The 18,138-nt window shown below is 38.6% G+C and overlaps 2 protein-coding genes across 3 annotated transcripts in view; one reads left to right on the top strand and one right to left on the bottom strand.

Annotated features, from left to right (window-relative positions):
* Positions 1-18,138, top strand: part of plch2a (phospholipase C, eta 2a) — a 136,514-nt gene that overhangs the window by 5,457 nt on the left and 112,919 nt on the right. For both annotated transcript variants that reach the window (XM_086024627.1, XM_086024619.1), the window contains exon 2: positions 482-1,120. In XM_086024627.1, the coding sequence (XP_085880753.1) occupies positions 967-1,120 (154 nt within the window). In that variant the 5' untranslated portion in view covers positions 482-966. The remainder of the gene's footprint in view (positions 1-481; positions 1,121-18,138) is intronic.
* The window catches only part of pex10 (peroxisomal biogenesis factor 10), a 94,253-nt gene that overhangs the window by 10,919 nt on the left and 65,196 nt on the right, over positions 1-18,138 (bottom strand). The gene's annotated exons all lie outside the window — the stretch shown is intronic.

Below are 18,138 nucleotides of genomic sequence, written 5' to 3'. Positions count from 1 at the left end.
GACTCTAATAATCGGATATTTACACTTGAAGAGATATTTTTTCGGCACAGGTACCGTAATTCCACCGAATGTCGTCAGTTTCCCGCTATTTTGGTCGAATCCGCAATGAATTGTCGGTAATATGCTTCGCCTTAGGGGCTATGGATGCGAATACATGTGCAATTTCTATGAAACTTTGTAAAGGAACGGAACATACGGTGGATGGTATGCATGTAGATTAAATTATGTCTGTATAGCCTATTGTGCCAATAAAGCACATTTGGATTTTGTGTGATTATTTTTGAACAGTATAATCTGCATACTTGGTTAAACAGATTTTTTTTCAAGTGTCAACGCCAGTTAAAAGTCAGCAACTTTGCTTATTCATCTGAGAATCGTGAAAGAAATGACACATTTATATTTCTTGTAGTACTTGTTTTAATCGTGTTTTTTTTTTTTTTTTAATGTGCTCCTTATGTGTTTCACTGTGGCTATGTTGCAGGGGACTGGAGCAGCTTGGTGTCCTGAGACAATCAAATGAACAAGATGCCTTTTCTGGCTTCAGAGCAAGACGATTTCAGACTCATTTGCCATTAATACCACAGAGGAATGAAAAAGAAGGCTGTTTTTTGTCTCCTTTCCCCCGCCGCCCTTTTTTAAGGCCCTTTTGTGAGTCTTAACTCTCTGACAAGGATTGATCACCATTTTCACCAGCAAAAACTTAACAAATATTTGGGAATACACTAGGTAAATGTTGGATGTTACTGCAGATTAACTGAGAACTCAGCATTTTCAGGTTCACGTCCAAACGCTTTTTAAATGCCTCCCCCAGTGATATAACTAACAAATAGCTGTATTCTTGCTTAATTAGAAACAACTTACTGGATTTGAAGAGGAAGTGAGGTCAGCTTCAAGAACACAGTGTCACCATTGTTTAGACACCAACTTTTATCACACAACCTTTATCCATTTTTTACCCAACTTTTAATGGAGCCTGAAGGAGTTATATTTTCTGTGGTGAATGAATCACCAAATCAGTCGCTAAGATCAAAGACAACCATGACCTCGGATGGCGACTCCTTCCTGAGCGTGGCCTCCCTCCCCTGCAGGCACTTCCTGTCAGCCAATGTCATCAATGTTGGTAAGTGTTCACCTCTTTTTCTCCTTGAGATGCGAGCTGGATGCTGGTTGTATGTTTCATTTATGAAGCGCGCCACTCTTCACAAATTTTCCCGTACATACAGTAAATGACTTATCTGCCATGTGGTGAGCTACAATATTCAAATAATGTTTGCTGCTGCAAACGTTAACGCCGCCTTTCTGTTTTACAACCATTTTGAACAACTCGGGCTGTGTCGTTATTGGATTGTGACGTGAAGTCCAGAGAAGTTGCTAGATACCGAAAAGAAAAGACTCTTGTATTGTGTTAAGTACCCACAATGCTGGCAAATATAGGCAATTTTTTTCTTTTTTCAGAGTTCAGGTCATTGGCAGATCCCGTGTAATAGAAAAATAATAATAAAATTCAGAGTTAACAAACTGTTACTGAAATGTGGTGGTGTTTGCAGACTTGCAGTAGTAGTTAGGGATTATTATGATGTATGGCTAGGTCATAATATTACTGCGTGTTCCTAACATTCACGTGGCAGAGAAGATAAGTATGGGCTACACACCCCTATTCAAATGAGAGCCGTTTGTGATATGAAAAAGGCTACTAAGATAAATCATTTCAAAATGTTTCGACCATTAATATGACTTCTAATCGGCACAACTCAATTGTGACCTGACAGCAGACGGCAGAGTAAAAACACAGCAAAAATAAAAAGTAAATGCAAATGCAGACAACAAACTGTAGCGTGATATAGTTACATAATACGTTCCATTACATCATAGCACATGGTGAATACAATTTTCAAAATGAGGCTAAAAAGAGGTGCAGCGGTCAGGTACAGTATCCCTCACCAACTTTTTAAACTTAGTTTAATCTTTTAGAATGGGGATGCAAAAAAAAATAAACAACTGAAATAATAAGGTTGCACAAGTGTGCACACCCTGTTATAACTGGGGTGTGTCTGTGTTCAGAATGAGCAAATCATATCCAAACTCATGTTAAATAAGAGCCAGCGCACACCTGCCACCATTTAAAGTGCCTCTGTTGCACCCCACATAATTTTTCAGATGTTCTTATTGACTTTATGACTTTTTTTCTACCAAGGAGAAGCCTGGAGGTTTTGTGCTATCACTGTGAGTCAGTGTTAGCACAAAAGCTTCAAGTACAATCAAATTATTTCAGTTGTTTTTATGTCCCCTCCTCAATTGAGTTGTGCATGTTATAGGCCATATCAATGATTGGTTGATTTACCTGACTAACTTGGATTTACTATTTTTTTTTTTTTTTTTTACATCACAAAAAAACTTGCATCGGAACAGAGTTTTTTTTTTTTAGCTTTATGTCTGTGTGGGGCAAAGAGGGCATGCTTTTGTAGTTAGCATAGGTCACGCCCTGGGGTGCCATAAGAGGGAGAAAAGTGATGATGATTCTAAGGGCTTATGACTGACAGGGGGCCTATAAAATTGTATTTTCAATTTGTGGCATTGTAGCTGCCAGGGTCATTTTTTCCCTTTCTGGTTGGAAAGTCACCTGTTGTGGTTTCCAAATACATTTCTTGCAAAGAAGCGGCATCTCAGCATCTTAGTGCCTCTGGCTGGACATTCATTACAGTATTTATATTTTAATCCTGCTTCTGCTACTGTCAGACCATCAGCAACTCAGCTGGTCCAGAATACAGAGGAAATAAATAAGAACAAAATTCTCTGTTGGCAGTGATCGTGAATGTATTTGTGTCCATTTTTTTTTTTTCTGGCTGGCCCATTCTGCTCCAGGAAGCCAAAACTGGAAATAATGACCTCCAAAAGTATTGCTCATCGTATTTAATTACATCAAAGCAGCCACACTTATGCTACTCCTTGTTTCAGTTTCAGGAAAATTTAAGTCTTGTAAATGTAAGGCAGTTTGTGTCTAGGGTTTTGATTTAACCCGCATGAGTTTGAGTTCAGCCTCTTGGTGTCTGTTTGTTGAGCAGACGTTTCTTCATTACAGCTTTATTGGGGCAAATGAAAGGGATTTTCTCAGAATCGAGGTACTTGTTGGATTGTACCAATACTGTTTTATTTTGGTATAGGCTACTGTTTATTACAGTAATACTTTAATCGATCCCTTTGCTGAGTTAAGTCAGTAAGATGCAATTGAGCTGTTCTGCATCCATGTAATCGTTGTTGACGGCGACCTTTATGTCCACAAACGTGCTTAACTCAGAGGAAGGATGTGCTGAGTAGTCAAAAGTACCGTTATGTTTGGTTCGTGGCCACAAGTGATGTACTTGGCAGTGCAAATGCTTCAAAATGGGTGCAATTTGGAACCTGATGGTGTGTGTCCTCGCAGATGGATAACGGGGCGCTCGTATGGGTAATCGCCGCTTCTGATTTCTGCACAAATGAGCCATTTATCAGTTTTGTGTACTGTCTTTCAGACATGTCATGCGAATGAGGTTTGTAGTTACTGGTTAAGTATACACTTTTGAAGGAATTATTGGCATTCACAAGGTAAGAACTGTGATTGACTGCAGTCCAGTTGTGCCGTCTCTCGTCCTAAAGTCAGCTAAGGATGGATGGATGGATGGATGGATGGATGGATGGATGGATGGATGGATGGATAGATAGATAGATAGATACAATTTTATTTATATAGCGCATTTCATAACAGCTAGGGCTGTAACAAAGCACTTTACAATACAATAAATAAAACAAAAAAATAAAAGGCTGTGGTACATGTATTAATAAATATAGACATAAATAATATATAAAATATAAATAAAAAAATAAAAAAATTCAGGTCTGATAGATAGATAGATAGATAGATAGATAGATAGATGACACGATTGATTATTAATCTCGTTAAGAACCTCAGTCATAAGCTATTGGCACCTGGACCCAAAGCTATAGAACAGACACAGGAGTTGGGCAACTCTCCTAGGAAAAAAACTTTTAAAGAAATGTATAAAACAATGCATGTTTATGTGAGGCGGCACGGTGGTCGACTGGTTAGCACGTCCGCCTCACAGTTCAGAGGTCGTGGGTTCGATCCCGGCTCCGGCCTCCCTGTGTGGAGTTTGCATGTTCTCCCCGTGCCTGCGTGGGTTTTCTCCGGGCACTCCGGTTTCCTCCCACATTCCAAAAACATGCATGGTAAGTTGATTGGATACTCTAAATTGCCCCTAGGTGTGATTGTGAGTGCGGATGTTTGTCTCTGTGTGCCCTGCGATTGGCTGGCAACCAGTTCAGGGTGTCCCCCGCCTACTGCCCAAAGACAGCTGGGATAGGCTCCAGCACGCCCCGCGACCCTTGTGAGGAGAAGCGGTACAGATAATGGATGGATGGATGGATGGATGTTTATGTGAATGAAACACAAGGTCAGTTGTTTTATGAACAGTGCATGCAGGATTACGTACAGTATTCCATTTTTGTTGGTGACCCATTTCCTCATATGAGACAACCTCTCTGCAAAGAGAAGTACTGTAACTGCAGCGGTGTTTTCAGTTTATAAACTCCCATTGCTCATTTGCATATGAACTTTTTCTACTTTATCATGCCGGCAGAACTAAATTCTGATTCACATACAGTATGCGTAAGAGCAAGTTGGGTTGAGGCAACATGTTGGATTGTCTCGCAACAAGGTTCCAGCTTCAAGTCTGCATTAAGTGGATTTACTTTTTAGATTGACTATTTACCACTGGACTTATGTTTGAATTTGCTTTTATCACAGTGGTTTAGAAGTAAATTGCACTTTACGACAAACATAAACATAAAAGCAAAATCACTGTAGGCCTACTGTATTCCTTACTATTCCACTCATTTATGTTTATTTTGAAATATATGCATTGTATTGTATACATATGAAGGCGTTGAGGAGTATAACATAACAGTATAACTGGCAACTACTGGTATCAGTCAGTTTGGCTTTTGTAGGCTCTGTTAGTTTTGTTAGCTCTTTGTAATGCACCAAAAAAAGCATACAGATTTAGTGCACCAAGCAGCTAGGGAATGCTAAAACACGTTTGGGAGTTCATCAAAGTCCTAAACTGAGGCTAACCCTCCCAATGTAGCAACCAGGACACATCTTGATGAACTTAATGCGTGTGAAGGATGAATGAATAAATGAATAAAGCCCAAAACCTTCCAATTTAAACTCAGCAGCAGACCGATGCTGCCTTTAAATGTAACAGGAAGCCATCTGCTCGGTCCCAGGGTGTTTAAAGAGCTGTCAGTCTAACTACAACATCTGTTCATTTATGTGGCGTATGGATATACAAACATTTGAGTAAATAAATAAAGACCATAGTAATATTTGGTGCATTGTGAACACAACAAGGAATATCGGGACTTGACCGTTTAGAATTTTCTCCAAACTCATCGGGAACGTTGACATTCATATTCAGAGGAAGGTTGAATTGATTCTAATTCATTTCTAGGAAATGTTCTTACTTTGTATATTGTTAACATTATCTGGTTGAGGATTATTTGATTTAATGATGATAACGCTCAGACAGAATATGTTGCTCCCTATTGTATGCTATGGCATGCTTTTGTTGTCAATCTGCAGTATGTGTGAAACATACAGAGGATATTATGTAGTTTGAAAATAAACAATTATGATATAATATTGCTAAGAAATAATCACAATAATAATAATAGTAATGATGATGAAGATCATCATCATCATCACACCAACAGTCATTCCGCATTTATAGTGAAACGTGTTGCCAAATCATAACATCTTTCAGGCTGTCAAGCAAGGACAGCAGAATACATTTGTGCACAAAACAGGTCCCATCAGTACAGTTTGAAATAATTATTTTCTGTGCATTGGTACAACCACATTTTTTTTTTCTTATTGTGTATCGGTGTCACTCGTTTGCATCAGTCTCAAAGGGAACAAAGGACTAAATTCGGGATGTCTGGGACCAGCATGCATGACAGTATGTAGTAGAAATGATGTAGTGACGTTCTGATCTCAACTGTTGATACAACCAGATGGGGGCAGTGTAATGCTCTACTTTCACTGAGAACCCAAGTGGATCTTCCCTGAAGTCAACTGTAGGCAGCCTTTCTTCTGGGTGGTTTTACCCGAAGTGCAGAGTTAATGAGCTTTTCATGCTGTCGTCCGCTTTTCTAAATTTGTAATATATTACATTTCTGAAGAAAAGGAGAGGATCAGGATCAAAATACTCACTTTATTGGAGCATACTGATTTGACCTTTTACAGCAAAACCTCTGAGGATGAACACAATTCAATCTAAGATGTTGGTCAAGATGTGGAACCAAGGTTTTCAGCATTGAAACTAATGGAAATAGATATAATCTGTTCCAGGCTCAAACTGTCACCACAATTACCGTATATGTTATAAATGCAGGTGAACTAGGTGGTCTCCAAACACAGTCTCGGAAAGGTTACTAAAAGTGCAGCTGTGGACTCGTTTAAGCAACAATTGCAACATTATTAGTGTATGCCAACAAATCTTCATTGCGATGCAAAGAATCTGAAGCGTTTGTGATTTTCTGTTATTTTGATTGTGACACCAACACAGCAAGCAGCATTAGCTTTCAAGGCCACCCTTGATTTTGAAATCCTTTTATTGTTTTGTCTCTTGTTTAATTGTTTAATCTTGCAGTGGTTTCTTCATTTTTTTTCAAGCTGTAGATGAGTGTTTATTTGGCCACATGCACACACACACACACACCCACACACACACAAACACACACAGATGGAGAAAGATATGGCTCAGTTGGGCGTGGAAGGCAGGCACAGCAGAAAGTATGACATAAAGCTAACACACGGAACTGTTGTTGAATGGATGGAATGGCCATGCTTTTATGCTGCAGGGAGGTGAGCACATGACAGAGGGAGGAGGAGGAGCAGGAGTGTCTTCGACCTCAGTGAGCCAAGACGCAGGAATGACAGGCAGGGCAACCACTTAACAAGCCGTCGGGAAAACAGGAGAAAACAAGGGAAACATTCCTACAGTCTTAGTTTAAATTCACTGCTAAATAATGTGTATATACCACAGTTTGTCTTTAAAGAGGACTGGTGTACATGGATACATACAAGTATAAAATGTTAATCACTGTTAAAACCTAAAAATACTAAACGTTTTTTGACTGGGAAATGTGCTTTCTAATGTTTTCATATGTCTCTGTGGACAAGCCGTTTTACCCTTTCGCTCCACCGTTATGAAACAGTGGAGCTAATAAACATGATAACGACCCCGCATCGAATTTCTCAGCCAATCACAACTAAGCAATTAGGCTGGCCGAAGTTCCAGAACAAAAGAACCACTTTGGCATGGCAGCCGACGCACTATGAGCTGCAGTGTGAGCGCAGACAAGCGTATTACCAGCACTGACTTCTGAAAAGAAATACTGTGTTGTTCCGGAATAATATTTGGCTATGTCAGTGGTCGGCAACCTTACATACTGAAAAGGCCAATTGAATTGGATCTTCTCCCACAGAAAAAAAGAAACCCGGGAGCCACATACCCCTTTTACCATCAAAAGTGAGCATAGCGTGGCATATGTTGTTGTTGTTTTTTTTTTTAATACCTTTGAGTTTGAAAAAAAACAAAAAAACATTAGTGTGTTGTTGCATTTAGGAACTCAATGAACCTCTCTAGAGAACATTACATTTTATGACTGTAACAAAATCATTTTAAGTATGAAAAAAGATGCTTGGTTAAAGTTTACTTTCAAATATAAACAACCATTGTCAATCATTTTTTTTGCTTTGGCTTGATCTGAAGAATGTGTGAATTAAAATGGTGCTGCGTTGCGTCACTGATAGTGTTGTTCACATGATGCATTTTCAAATGTTTGACGTACTGCCAAAAGCACGTCACTAGTTATGACATCTGTTAGCCAGAGTCGTATTTGTTGTTGTATTTGTTGAGGCAGTTCAGCATTTGTTTAGGTCTCTGTCCCTGAGCTAATATATTGTTTAGTGGGTATCCCATACCCCCTTGTACAGTAATGTACTGAATGTTCCGCACCAAAAAGTCAGTATACAAATAAACCGTTACATCCCTTGGGTACTATTTTTGTGACAGGAGTAAATCCTGTGTGGTTATGTGAAGTGTTATAGAAAACATGGAAGACTGAATTAATTACATTTTAGCACATAATTAAATGATTAGTAACAAACATTCTGCTCTTATTGTATCGCATTTTTGTCTTATAAAAGTCTTGCAACTAAGGCTAGGTTCACACCGTAGGCAAATGCGACCCTGCTCGGATTTTTTTGCCCATATGCGATCTGTATCAGATTTTTTTATGACAGTCTGAACGGCTCAATTCCGATTTTTTCAAATGCGACCTGGGTCGCTTTCATATGTGGTCCTAGATCGGGATACGTATCCGATCTTTTCCAATGCGTTCGTGGTCTGAACGGCCAGGTCGCATATATCTGACATTGAAAACGGGTGTGACGTCGTCTCTTCTTCTGCGCATGCGGGCCACTTTGACGGCGCATGTGTTCATACAGTAAGACAGAGGTCGCATTAATAATGTAATATGAACGCTTATACAAAAAAATATCGGATTTTTTCAAAAAATCCGAATTGAGCATTAAGACCTGTGGTGTTGAACCTAGCCTAAAATATTTGTGTAAAAGTGCACATGTTTGGGCGTATGAATGCTGACGTCAATCCTTTAAAATATAGCATTACGTCCTGTGTGTATGTGTACGATGCGTACACATTTACTTGCGTTTCGATTCTTTCGCACCCACTCTTGCCCCTGAGGATACTCTCCTTACATTGACACTCATTATCAGCGATGTCCAAGGCAATTAGCACCAATGGCGCCTTCCATCTTGCTATGGCTCCAGTGCTACCATCTGCCAGCCGCCACATGCAAGAGCCTTATGAATAATATATTACGGCGCTATTGCAAAATATCCTTATGTGCATAATATGGAGTGATTCTTGAGGTGGTGAGTTTTGCGCTAAACTGAGGCGATAGGGAGGGATAATGATGATGATATGCAATATTAAAGAGCATCTTGGAAAGGCTGATCAAACTTACACACAACATCCAACACTGCATCCATTTTTTTTTTTTAAAGTGTGTTTGCCCTGGCAACCAATTCAGGGTGTACCCCGCCTACTGCCCGAAGACGACTGGGATAGGATCCAGTACCCCCGCGACCCTCCTGAAAATAAGCGGTTTCGATAATGGATGGATGGATAGTGGATAATTTTGTAAAGGAATGTAGTGGACTTTTAGTGTAATGGATGCATTTATTTGATGATTTGTAAAGCAGTTCTAATTAGGGGGGATTTTAAACCTACCAAACTATACTTCTGTGTATGTTTAGAATGTAAATTAGAAATACTGTAGAAAAGTAAGCAAAACTACAACGTCTGTGACTGGTCTGCGGTAGAGGCGTAGCAATACGTTTTTTTGACTGATACGATACGTATCGATATAAGGAGTAACAATTCAATACAAAGCGATGTATTGCTTTCTTTGAACAATTCAATATGATAAATGTGTTTCCGATGCTATATTTCGCTACGATATTTTGATAAAGTAACAATTACTTTTCTGTAAATAAACCTATGCAAATCAAAAGTAACTAAAAATAAACGATATCATTTTTTTCATTGGATTTCACTTAAAACCAAATCAGCATTATTGATTCCAGAATGTAAAAACAAACAACAACAACAACATTGATATAAAAACAAGCAAGTCCTCTTAATATTCTAGCATAAACAAAGCGCAACAGAACAAGATAGCTCCACCTTATCTGTGATCCCGAACAGGATAAGATCGGAAATGGATGAATGGATACACAAAAAAAACATGTGCAAGTTACCCACGATGCTTTGGTTTTTACCATTACCTTCACTTACAACAGTTACAAATGAGTATAAGCAGAAGGCACTGTGCTGAGAAAAGCTGTCTTGTTTTTCATCAATTTTGTTATCCATCCTTGCTACCTTCAAATGGGAATTTGTCAGAACCCTTTTGATGGTATATTTATTTTAGATGTCGGGCTCCTCTCCGCTGACAATGTTAGGTTGTAAAATTGAGTTCTTCAATTGTTTTTTTTCCTGACACTTCGCAAAGATGACCCATGTTAAAAGAGAGATGAGCGAGGAAAGCAGGGTTGGCCATGAAATATGAAACGGACATGAGAGAAAGGCAGAGGCAGAAAGTAAGACAGTACACGTAAGATAGTGAGGGAGAGGTCTTCGCATGGCTGGGGGGGATGGGATGTGCAGCATCTGCAAGTGGAGCAGAGAAAGAGAATTGTCCTCAGCTGCACCATTGCTTTTATGAGAGCTGAGTTGCAGCAGGAGACAACAAAGCTGATTCCTAATGGAGTGTATGTGCATATGTGTGGATGGTTGAGCACGCACATACACACACACTGAAATGGAGGAGACTACATTTAATCGCAGCTTACGTATTTGAGTAGCTGTGTAGTCGTAAAAGATGAAGCAAGACACCATCATAGCAACAACAGTTTTTCATAGTTCAAAGCCAGACTATTAATAGATGTTATTGGCTGCATCCTTTTGAATATTCTGACAATAGGATACAAAGCAATTTTATGTTGTGGTAATATTTAGAATTTCTACATTAAATGCATACAGTGGATAATGTACACCGGTACAACGAATGTGTGACATACCTGTGCAGTCAAATGAGATCTGAGATGGATGTACCATTATGAATGATGGCCACAATATATCCCAATGTGCGTCTGGAGGTTGTTCATGTGAGTTGGTTGCAAATACATTTTGCTCAAACATGCAGTCAAGTCGAAAATAAATAAATAAATAGTGTCTGAGTTGTGTGCGGGCAGCGTGGGATCAATTCCCGCTCAGTGACGGTGTCTGTGTGTGCCCTGCGACTGGCTAGCGACCAGTTCGGGGTGTAGTCTGCCTTCGCCCATCGACGGCTGGGATAGGCTCCAGCGCCTCCCTGCGACCCTGTATAGGATGAGCGGTTTAGAAGATGCCATGCTATATATATATATATAAAAAAAAAAAATAATATATATATATATATATATATATATATATATATATATATATATATATATATATATATATACATATATATATATATATACCTCATGTATAAGCATGTGTGGGGTGTCTCACATTTCAAAAATGCTACAAATGGGGGCATAATGGTTTAAGTACTGTTATAGATGACATTTGATCATGTTCCAAATGCAATTGTGATCTGTGTTGCTACAGTTGTGGATGAGACGCTATGTGGACTGCATGTCCCTGTTGGTAATTACAGTAATTACCAACAGTGTTTTGATGACACTGTCATGTCGAGGTTTGCAGCTGAGGAAAGTGAGAATGGCAGGAGCAGGTACAATGACTATCTTGAATGCCTTTGTACGTGCAGGGTAATAAAACAAAACAAAAAGAAGAACATATCAACTGTACAAAGAAAAAAAAGATTCAACAATTATACGAATTATATGAAGTCATATTACACTACACGTGGCCGGGCAACTTCTCGCGAAGCTAGAAAGAACACGAGATAAGACTTGTATTTGATTGAATGATAATTTTAAATATTTACAACTCTTTGGACACATTTCTTATATTTCTTAGTGTCAAATAAATGTCAAAGGAAAAATGTAAAGCATTGTTTTTGTAATGCAGACAAATTAAAATACAGGAGAGACTGTAACACATAACTCTAAGAAGGACATTAGCCTCCATTTGCTCTTTATAGATAAGCTCGGGCTTTATGCTTGTGTGTCATGCTCTGTGGTTGTACTTGTAATGTTATCACTAGCATCTTACCCAGATCAACAAAAGGTGGACATACACTTTTGCTAGCCAATATAATGTAATGTTTGTTTCAGTCATTAAAAAGTGTGATTTGGGTCTCAAATGCTCCCTCCTGGAGAGAAACAGCTTCACAGTGATTCAAGGTTAATAGTTATTGAATAGAGTTTTCATCAAATTGATCTAACGCCTTAGTAAAATGCACTCTGTCTGATCCAGCTGATCTAAAGAAACATCACTAACAAGCAGCTGTGATACCACAATTGGATTCTTTAGCACTTCAAGTGAAATGTCGTTTTCCATCTCAAATGTAGTGCGAACTACCGATGGCCTAGATGCCGGCACCCCTCTCCAGTGAATCAATCAATGCTCTCAATGTTCTGCACTCTCTTTGCTCTAGTTACACCTCACTATGTTCAATCAGAGCAAGTGTTAATCTGAATTGTTAAACCCATCCTGAAGCCAACAAGGCATTCTGATGTAATCCTTTGTTAGTATTGTTGGTATTCGCCCTAGTGTTGTTCCGATACCGATACTGATCTGATAATATATACTGTGTATATATTACGACGGATACTTCACAAGTGATGATTAAAATATGAATAATTTTACATCCAAGTGAGTACCGTATTTTCCGGACTATAAATTGCCCCGGAGTACAAGTCGCACCAGCCATGAAATGCATAATAAAGGGGGAAAAAACATACAAGTCGCACTGGAGTATAAGTCGCATTTTGGGAGGAAATTGTGCGCTCAGTACACATCATTGAGCTATGATGCTACATGTAGCATTCAAGAAAGTTACGGTAAGATAACTTTAAACTCACCAAAACGATCGTAGATCTCTTAAATAAGTCTTTTATTCATCCCCGACCATGTAGAATGTTTCCAAGTCTCCAAAAGTATTTATGTATTCGGTCGTAATTATGTCTTCCTCTCCTCTCTGCTGAGTGTGCTCCTCCTTACGTGTGTGGCTGCATGATGCAATACCCCAGCCATAGGCAGGCACTGCCTGTTTGTGGTTTGTTGTTATTCAACCATCGTCTGTAAGTAACCTAGACAATTGTGTATATCGGTAATGACCATGCAACATTTATATAGGAGCTGAATTGTGGCTGATTGTACTGTGTTGTTGACTGAACATACTAATCGGTATCGCTAATGCTAATCGCGGTTGCTAATCGTTAGCATGTCTGCGTGGTTGTGGTTTATTCTTGTTCAACCATCATCTGAAACTAACTTTGACAATTGTGTGTAATGACATTTATATGCGAGCTGAATTCTGGATGATTGTAGGTTGTTGACTCAACATACTAATCGCTATCGCTAAAGCTAATCGCGATCGCTAATCGTCAGCATAGGCTCATCTTGTTCATGTCTATGAAAATACATGTGTATGTAATGCATAGATTGATAGTATTTTCTGATTCTTGTACAGTTTCACAATATAAACAGGCAACTTCGCTGCACACCTGGAGTCAGCGGAGTTTGTTTGTGAATGTTTAGCTGTTTGGATAAGCAGGCTTCCTTGACTAGCAAGGCCTGTTAGTTTAACAAAACATTAGACTTTAACCGTTTAAATTATTCATGCATTTTAATAGCTTTTAGGATGTATCTTATGTTTCTTTATGTTGGTTACAATAACAAGTGAAATGATATAGAAGTAATTGTCATGGCTTGTTAGTGCTGACTTGTATTTATGATGTTTTGTCTCCCTCTGCAGGCGCTTTAGCGCTAAAGCGCCTGCAGAGGGAGACAAAACATAAGTCACAAGTCAGTACTAACAATCCATGACAGTAATGTGATAATAATTTCACACATAAGTCGGTCCAGAGTATAAGTCGCACAACCGGCCAAACTATGGGAAAAAACTTATAGTTCGGAAAATACGGGATGTAATTCTTACAAGGAAAATTGCGCTTATATTTTGATTTTTCAAAAGGCGAGGTATCGGTACAGTATTGGCATTGGCCGATACCGCACAGCCAAGGTAGCAGAATCGGTATCGGGGCCAAAAAGTGGTATCGGAACAACACTAATTCTCACTGTCAAAGACAGTTTGGTTCAGCAAAGTAAAAAAGACAAGCATTACTTGATCACATCCAAATCAGGGAAAGAAAACAATAAACTTTGTGCATTTTAAATCTAGTTTAAACTACATACACCAAAGTGCTCCCTTTACTGTCTGATATGTTCAGCTCTCAGTTGGGAATGGAGTTGTTAATATGGTTAATTTGGATTATCGAGAGAAAAAAAAAAGCCAAACAAACATTTAATTGCCATTCTCCATTTCCATGCTTCGGGCTACATGGAACTTTTCTTAGCATACTAATTTTTTCGCACCCCGATAAGGCTGATCCTAAAGATGCATTGAGTCACATAAGTCCACCAGCACACCAACAACTGGGGAGTAGTAAGACCGCATTGTTTGGCCTTCTGGATGAAGTCTAAAAAAACAAATGTTGAATTAAAGCGTGAACAGAGCGTGTTTTTGTGCAAATTGTGCCACAAAGACTTTGTTTATCACCAAAGCACCTCAAGCCACACCAGAGCTTACCATTAGCGTCAACAGCTTTAGTACAAGAAAGTGTGGCTCTTTGTTTGGTTGTGTAGTGCCCTGATGGGTTATTTTTGATTGAATTATGTATCATTTCACATATGTTATTTAAATTAAAAACATGTCTTGTGGTAAATACTGCTATTCACTTAAAAGGAGATTAATTGTTACTTGCTCCATGCCGAAAACTCCCAAAATGCCAAACAGGTGCGCATAGATAAGGAGCAACACCCTGCATAACATTTTATTCCTACATACTGTTTATTCATTTTTGCGCAGGCACATTTTAAACAAGCTCTATTGCCCCACAAAGCGGAGGAAGTACAAGGAGAAGCAAAAAGACAGCTACTAATAATACAAGAGGATTAAACACATTTTTTTTTTTTTAATGCTTACATTGTCCAATTTCATGATTAAATATAAAATACAAACGCTAACCAAGTTAGAGGTTATATAATGCATGGCTGCACAGTTGAATTTTTAAACAGAAGAGCGCCTTTGAGTCTACCTCCACAAAAAACATTATTTGTTGCTATTTCAACTCCTTAACCAACAGGATATTAATGCTAAATTCAAGCCTTTTTAAGACCTCCCCTCGGGCCTTTGGTCTCGCTCCTCTCCGATCTTCATGATTCCATTACCTCCCTCCTCGTAAAAACACAACTGAAGCGGTGCATGTCCAATGTAAAACTCCTCAACATGAAGATGGCCCATTTTCCTAATGGCATGAATATCCACTTATTCATCACGGTGGAGTAGTTTCCCCTGCATGTAATGAGCAGGACAGCGGTGGAGTATTTTTGTGCAGCTGGCTTCAATGAGTCCAGCAGTGAAATGGATGGTTCACATTTACTTTGTGGTACCGGAGAGATGCGTCATCCAGAGTAATAGCCTGCTAAAATATATTACAAAATCCCAGTTTGTTTTCCTAATAAAATTGTACACGATGGTGAAGCTTTGTTGAGTAGAAAGCATGTAGTTCTGTTCCTCATTTACAATATTTCAAAAGTAAAATCAACTCAATGCATTATTAAAAAAAAAAAAAAAAAACGCATTTAAATTTACAGTAACAAGCAGGTCAGTTCCTCTGGGAACCCATAAAAACGTAATGGTTATTTAATAGATTCCTAATAAAATGAGTTGCAATACCTGCTGGCTAATAATATAGAATAACAGCGCTGATTTGCTGACAATGCATACAGCGGGACTCATTGATAAAGTAAAAGTGGAAAGCGAAAACATTAAATATGGCTATTGAAATTATTCAAAAAATACCAAAAGAGAGGCATTTATAGCACAGATATTTGATTTAGATTGGTTCCATGTATTTATTGATCTGCTCACGTAACATGTAATCATACAAAGTAAGAGTTTACACCATAATGATTTTTTTTATTGCTACGAATGCCATTTCTAGTGCATGAACTCAGGCTATGTTAATGCCTGCCTCACAGATGCCCCTTCAGATCTTTCAGCTCCTCCATCTTTCAGCACATCACCACAAAGCTCTTCAGCTCACTGGACTGACTTGTTTGCAACATTAACTCAGGCGTCCGTCCGCCAACTCTGATGCTCGCCGAGGTCAAGTGTTATTGACGCAAAATGGTGGTGAGCATGAAACGGCTCATTTGTCCATTTTCGACAACCCTTAATGTCGGTTGATGGGCTTCATTAAGCACTACCCGATATCTCATGGGCTTATTTGACCAGTGAAGTTTCAGCCTACAGGGATGAAAATCACATTTAATTTATGTGGATCCATCTGCCTCCAATTAGGAAAAAAAACAACTATATCTATTAATAATTATTGCTTTTACTTTCTGAATGCAACCGCCATCTAAAGCGGTCAACCAAGGAACACACAAACAAGCACATTGTTTATCATGTGCTTTCACTGTGTTTTTTGACTGAGCAGCAGCTGTACTTGGCGGAAAGACGGCATTGTATTAGTATAACATCAAAACTACGACGACAAAGTACCGTCCTACGCTACTGGTGAATCAAATAAATGTGCAAAATACCTTATAGCAGTAAAATGACTTTTTTTTTTTATGTCGCTGAGATTCACTTGCTGACCAATGAAGGTGTAATTCTATGCACACTGTATTATTTCATTTTAATATTTTGACACATTTACTTTTACTATTTTGACACACTACTTTGACAATTATAACTGACACATTTGACTTGATTATTGACTCATCTCAAGTGTATTACTGGGACACATACTGTGTGCCATGTAACTTGCAGTCATATGGCCAGTTTTCAATAATTTCCCACTGGCAGCAGCAGCATTCATTTCAGCCAGTATAAAGTTTGTGCACAGAAATGCCAGCACAAAGAACTAGAAAAGCTGCAGCCGGCAAACCTCTATCCATCATCAACCACATCGCAGAGCCAAGTTTGATTTTTTTCAGACTCATTGAGTCACAAAATGGTGAGCCCGTCCACCTGCGCCCCACTGCCAGTTAGTGTATTTCTCAAGTTTTGTTGAAAGCCACTTCACCTGCCAATTTATCTGAAAATGATGAATCACCATCCGACAGGGATGGTAGACCACATACAGTTTTGCTGTCATGTTATAGGTGATATGTGCCAATGCCTTTATATGAATAGGATTTTATTTAGGAGGTGTTAACATCAAACCCATAAACATGGTGGCCCTCCAAAAGATAAGTATGTATAATGTCATATCAGCGGTTTTAATGATAGCAGACATCAATTTATTTTTTGAGTGTTTACAAATACAGAAAAACGGCGACTAATTGGTCTGTGTTTCTATGATAATGCTTTCATACAAGTGCCCTTTAGTCTGTTTTACTCAAACTCTAGTTAATTTCCCCAATCAGTGTGGTTTTATTTGATCAGGATTGAACACGGAAAACTCAGAACATGCTTTTCATCCCAGTTGAGGTGAGACAGCGATCTGTGTCTTGATTTGCTGCAAAATGAACCAAGTAGGTGCAAGACCTGAGACAAACTGTGACAGGTAGAATGGAAACAGATAAGGCTGATGGCTGACCGAATATAAATGACAGGAGAAGGACGGATGATTACTTGCCCAAGATGTCTGCCTAAAGTGTATTTTTTTTGACAAATTGAAAACATTGCCCGGGTGTTTTAATAAAGCGTCTGTCATTATTTCATTACAATACTCCAAGGATCAAAAACACGGGTCAAGAGCAAATTTTAATCGGAGGTGGCTTTGTGTATCCCAAAACATGTTTGTGATGCTGATTTAAAAAAATGTCTTTACTTTTTTTTTCTAGCACATCAGGTTTTTGAGATTTCACCTGTAAATGCTTGCACAATACAGATTTTACCATGCGTTGTAATTTATAGCTACGACATTTCAGGGGAAAAAATCCACCTGTTGCTGAACCTAACCAGCAATTCATAAGTACCACTAAATATATTACTGTTACATATTATATTATTATTATTATTATTATTATTATTATTATTAAAACCTGATGCGCTAGAGGGCAGATTTGAAATCAGTGTAACAAATGAATCTAAAAATGTTTAATTACATGTCTGATAGATTTTTTTTTTTGAAAAAAATGTTGCCCAGTGTAATTCTAGTACACTTTCACACCATTCTTCTTGGCTTGCTGAAATGAGGTCATCTTTTTTGTCTCATGCAAGTCAGCAACTGTCTACCCCGCCCAATGTACTGCGCTGCTTTTGTTACCATGACAACCGGGGCTGGCGCTTGAGTACTGC

Source organism: Filicampus tigris, chromosome 1 (genome assembly GCF_054856515.1).
Source record: "Filicampus tigris isolate MCC_2025a chromosome 1, RoL_Ftig_1.0, whole genome shotgun sequence".
Taxonomy (NCBI): domain Eukaryota; kingdom Metazoa; phylum Chordata; class Actinopteri; order Syngnathiformes; family Syngnathidae; genus Filicampus; species Filicampus tigris.
Note: the sequence above shows the minus strand (reverse complement) of the source record. Positions and strands in the feature narration are given on the sequence as shown.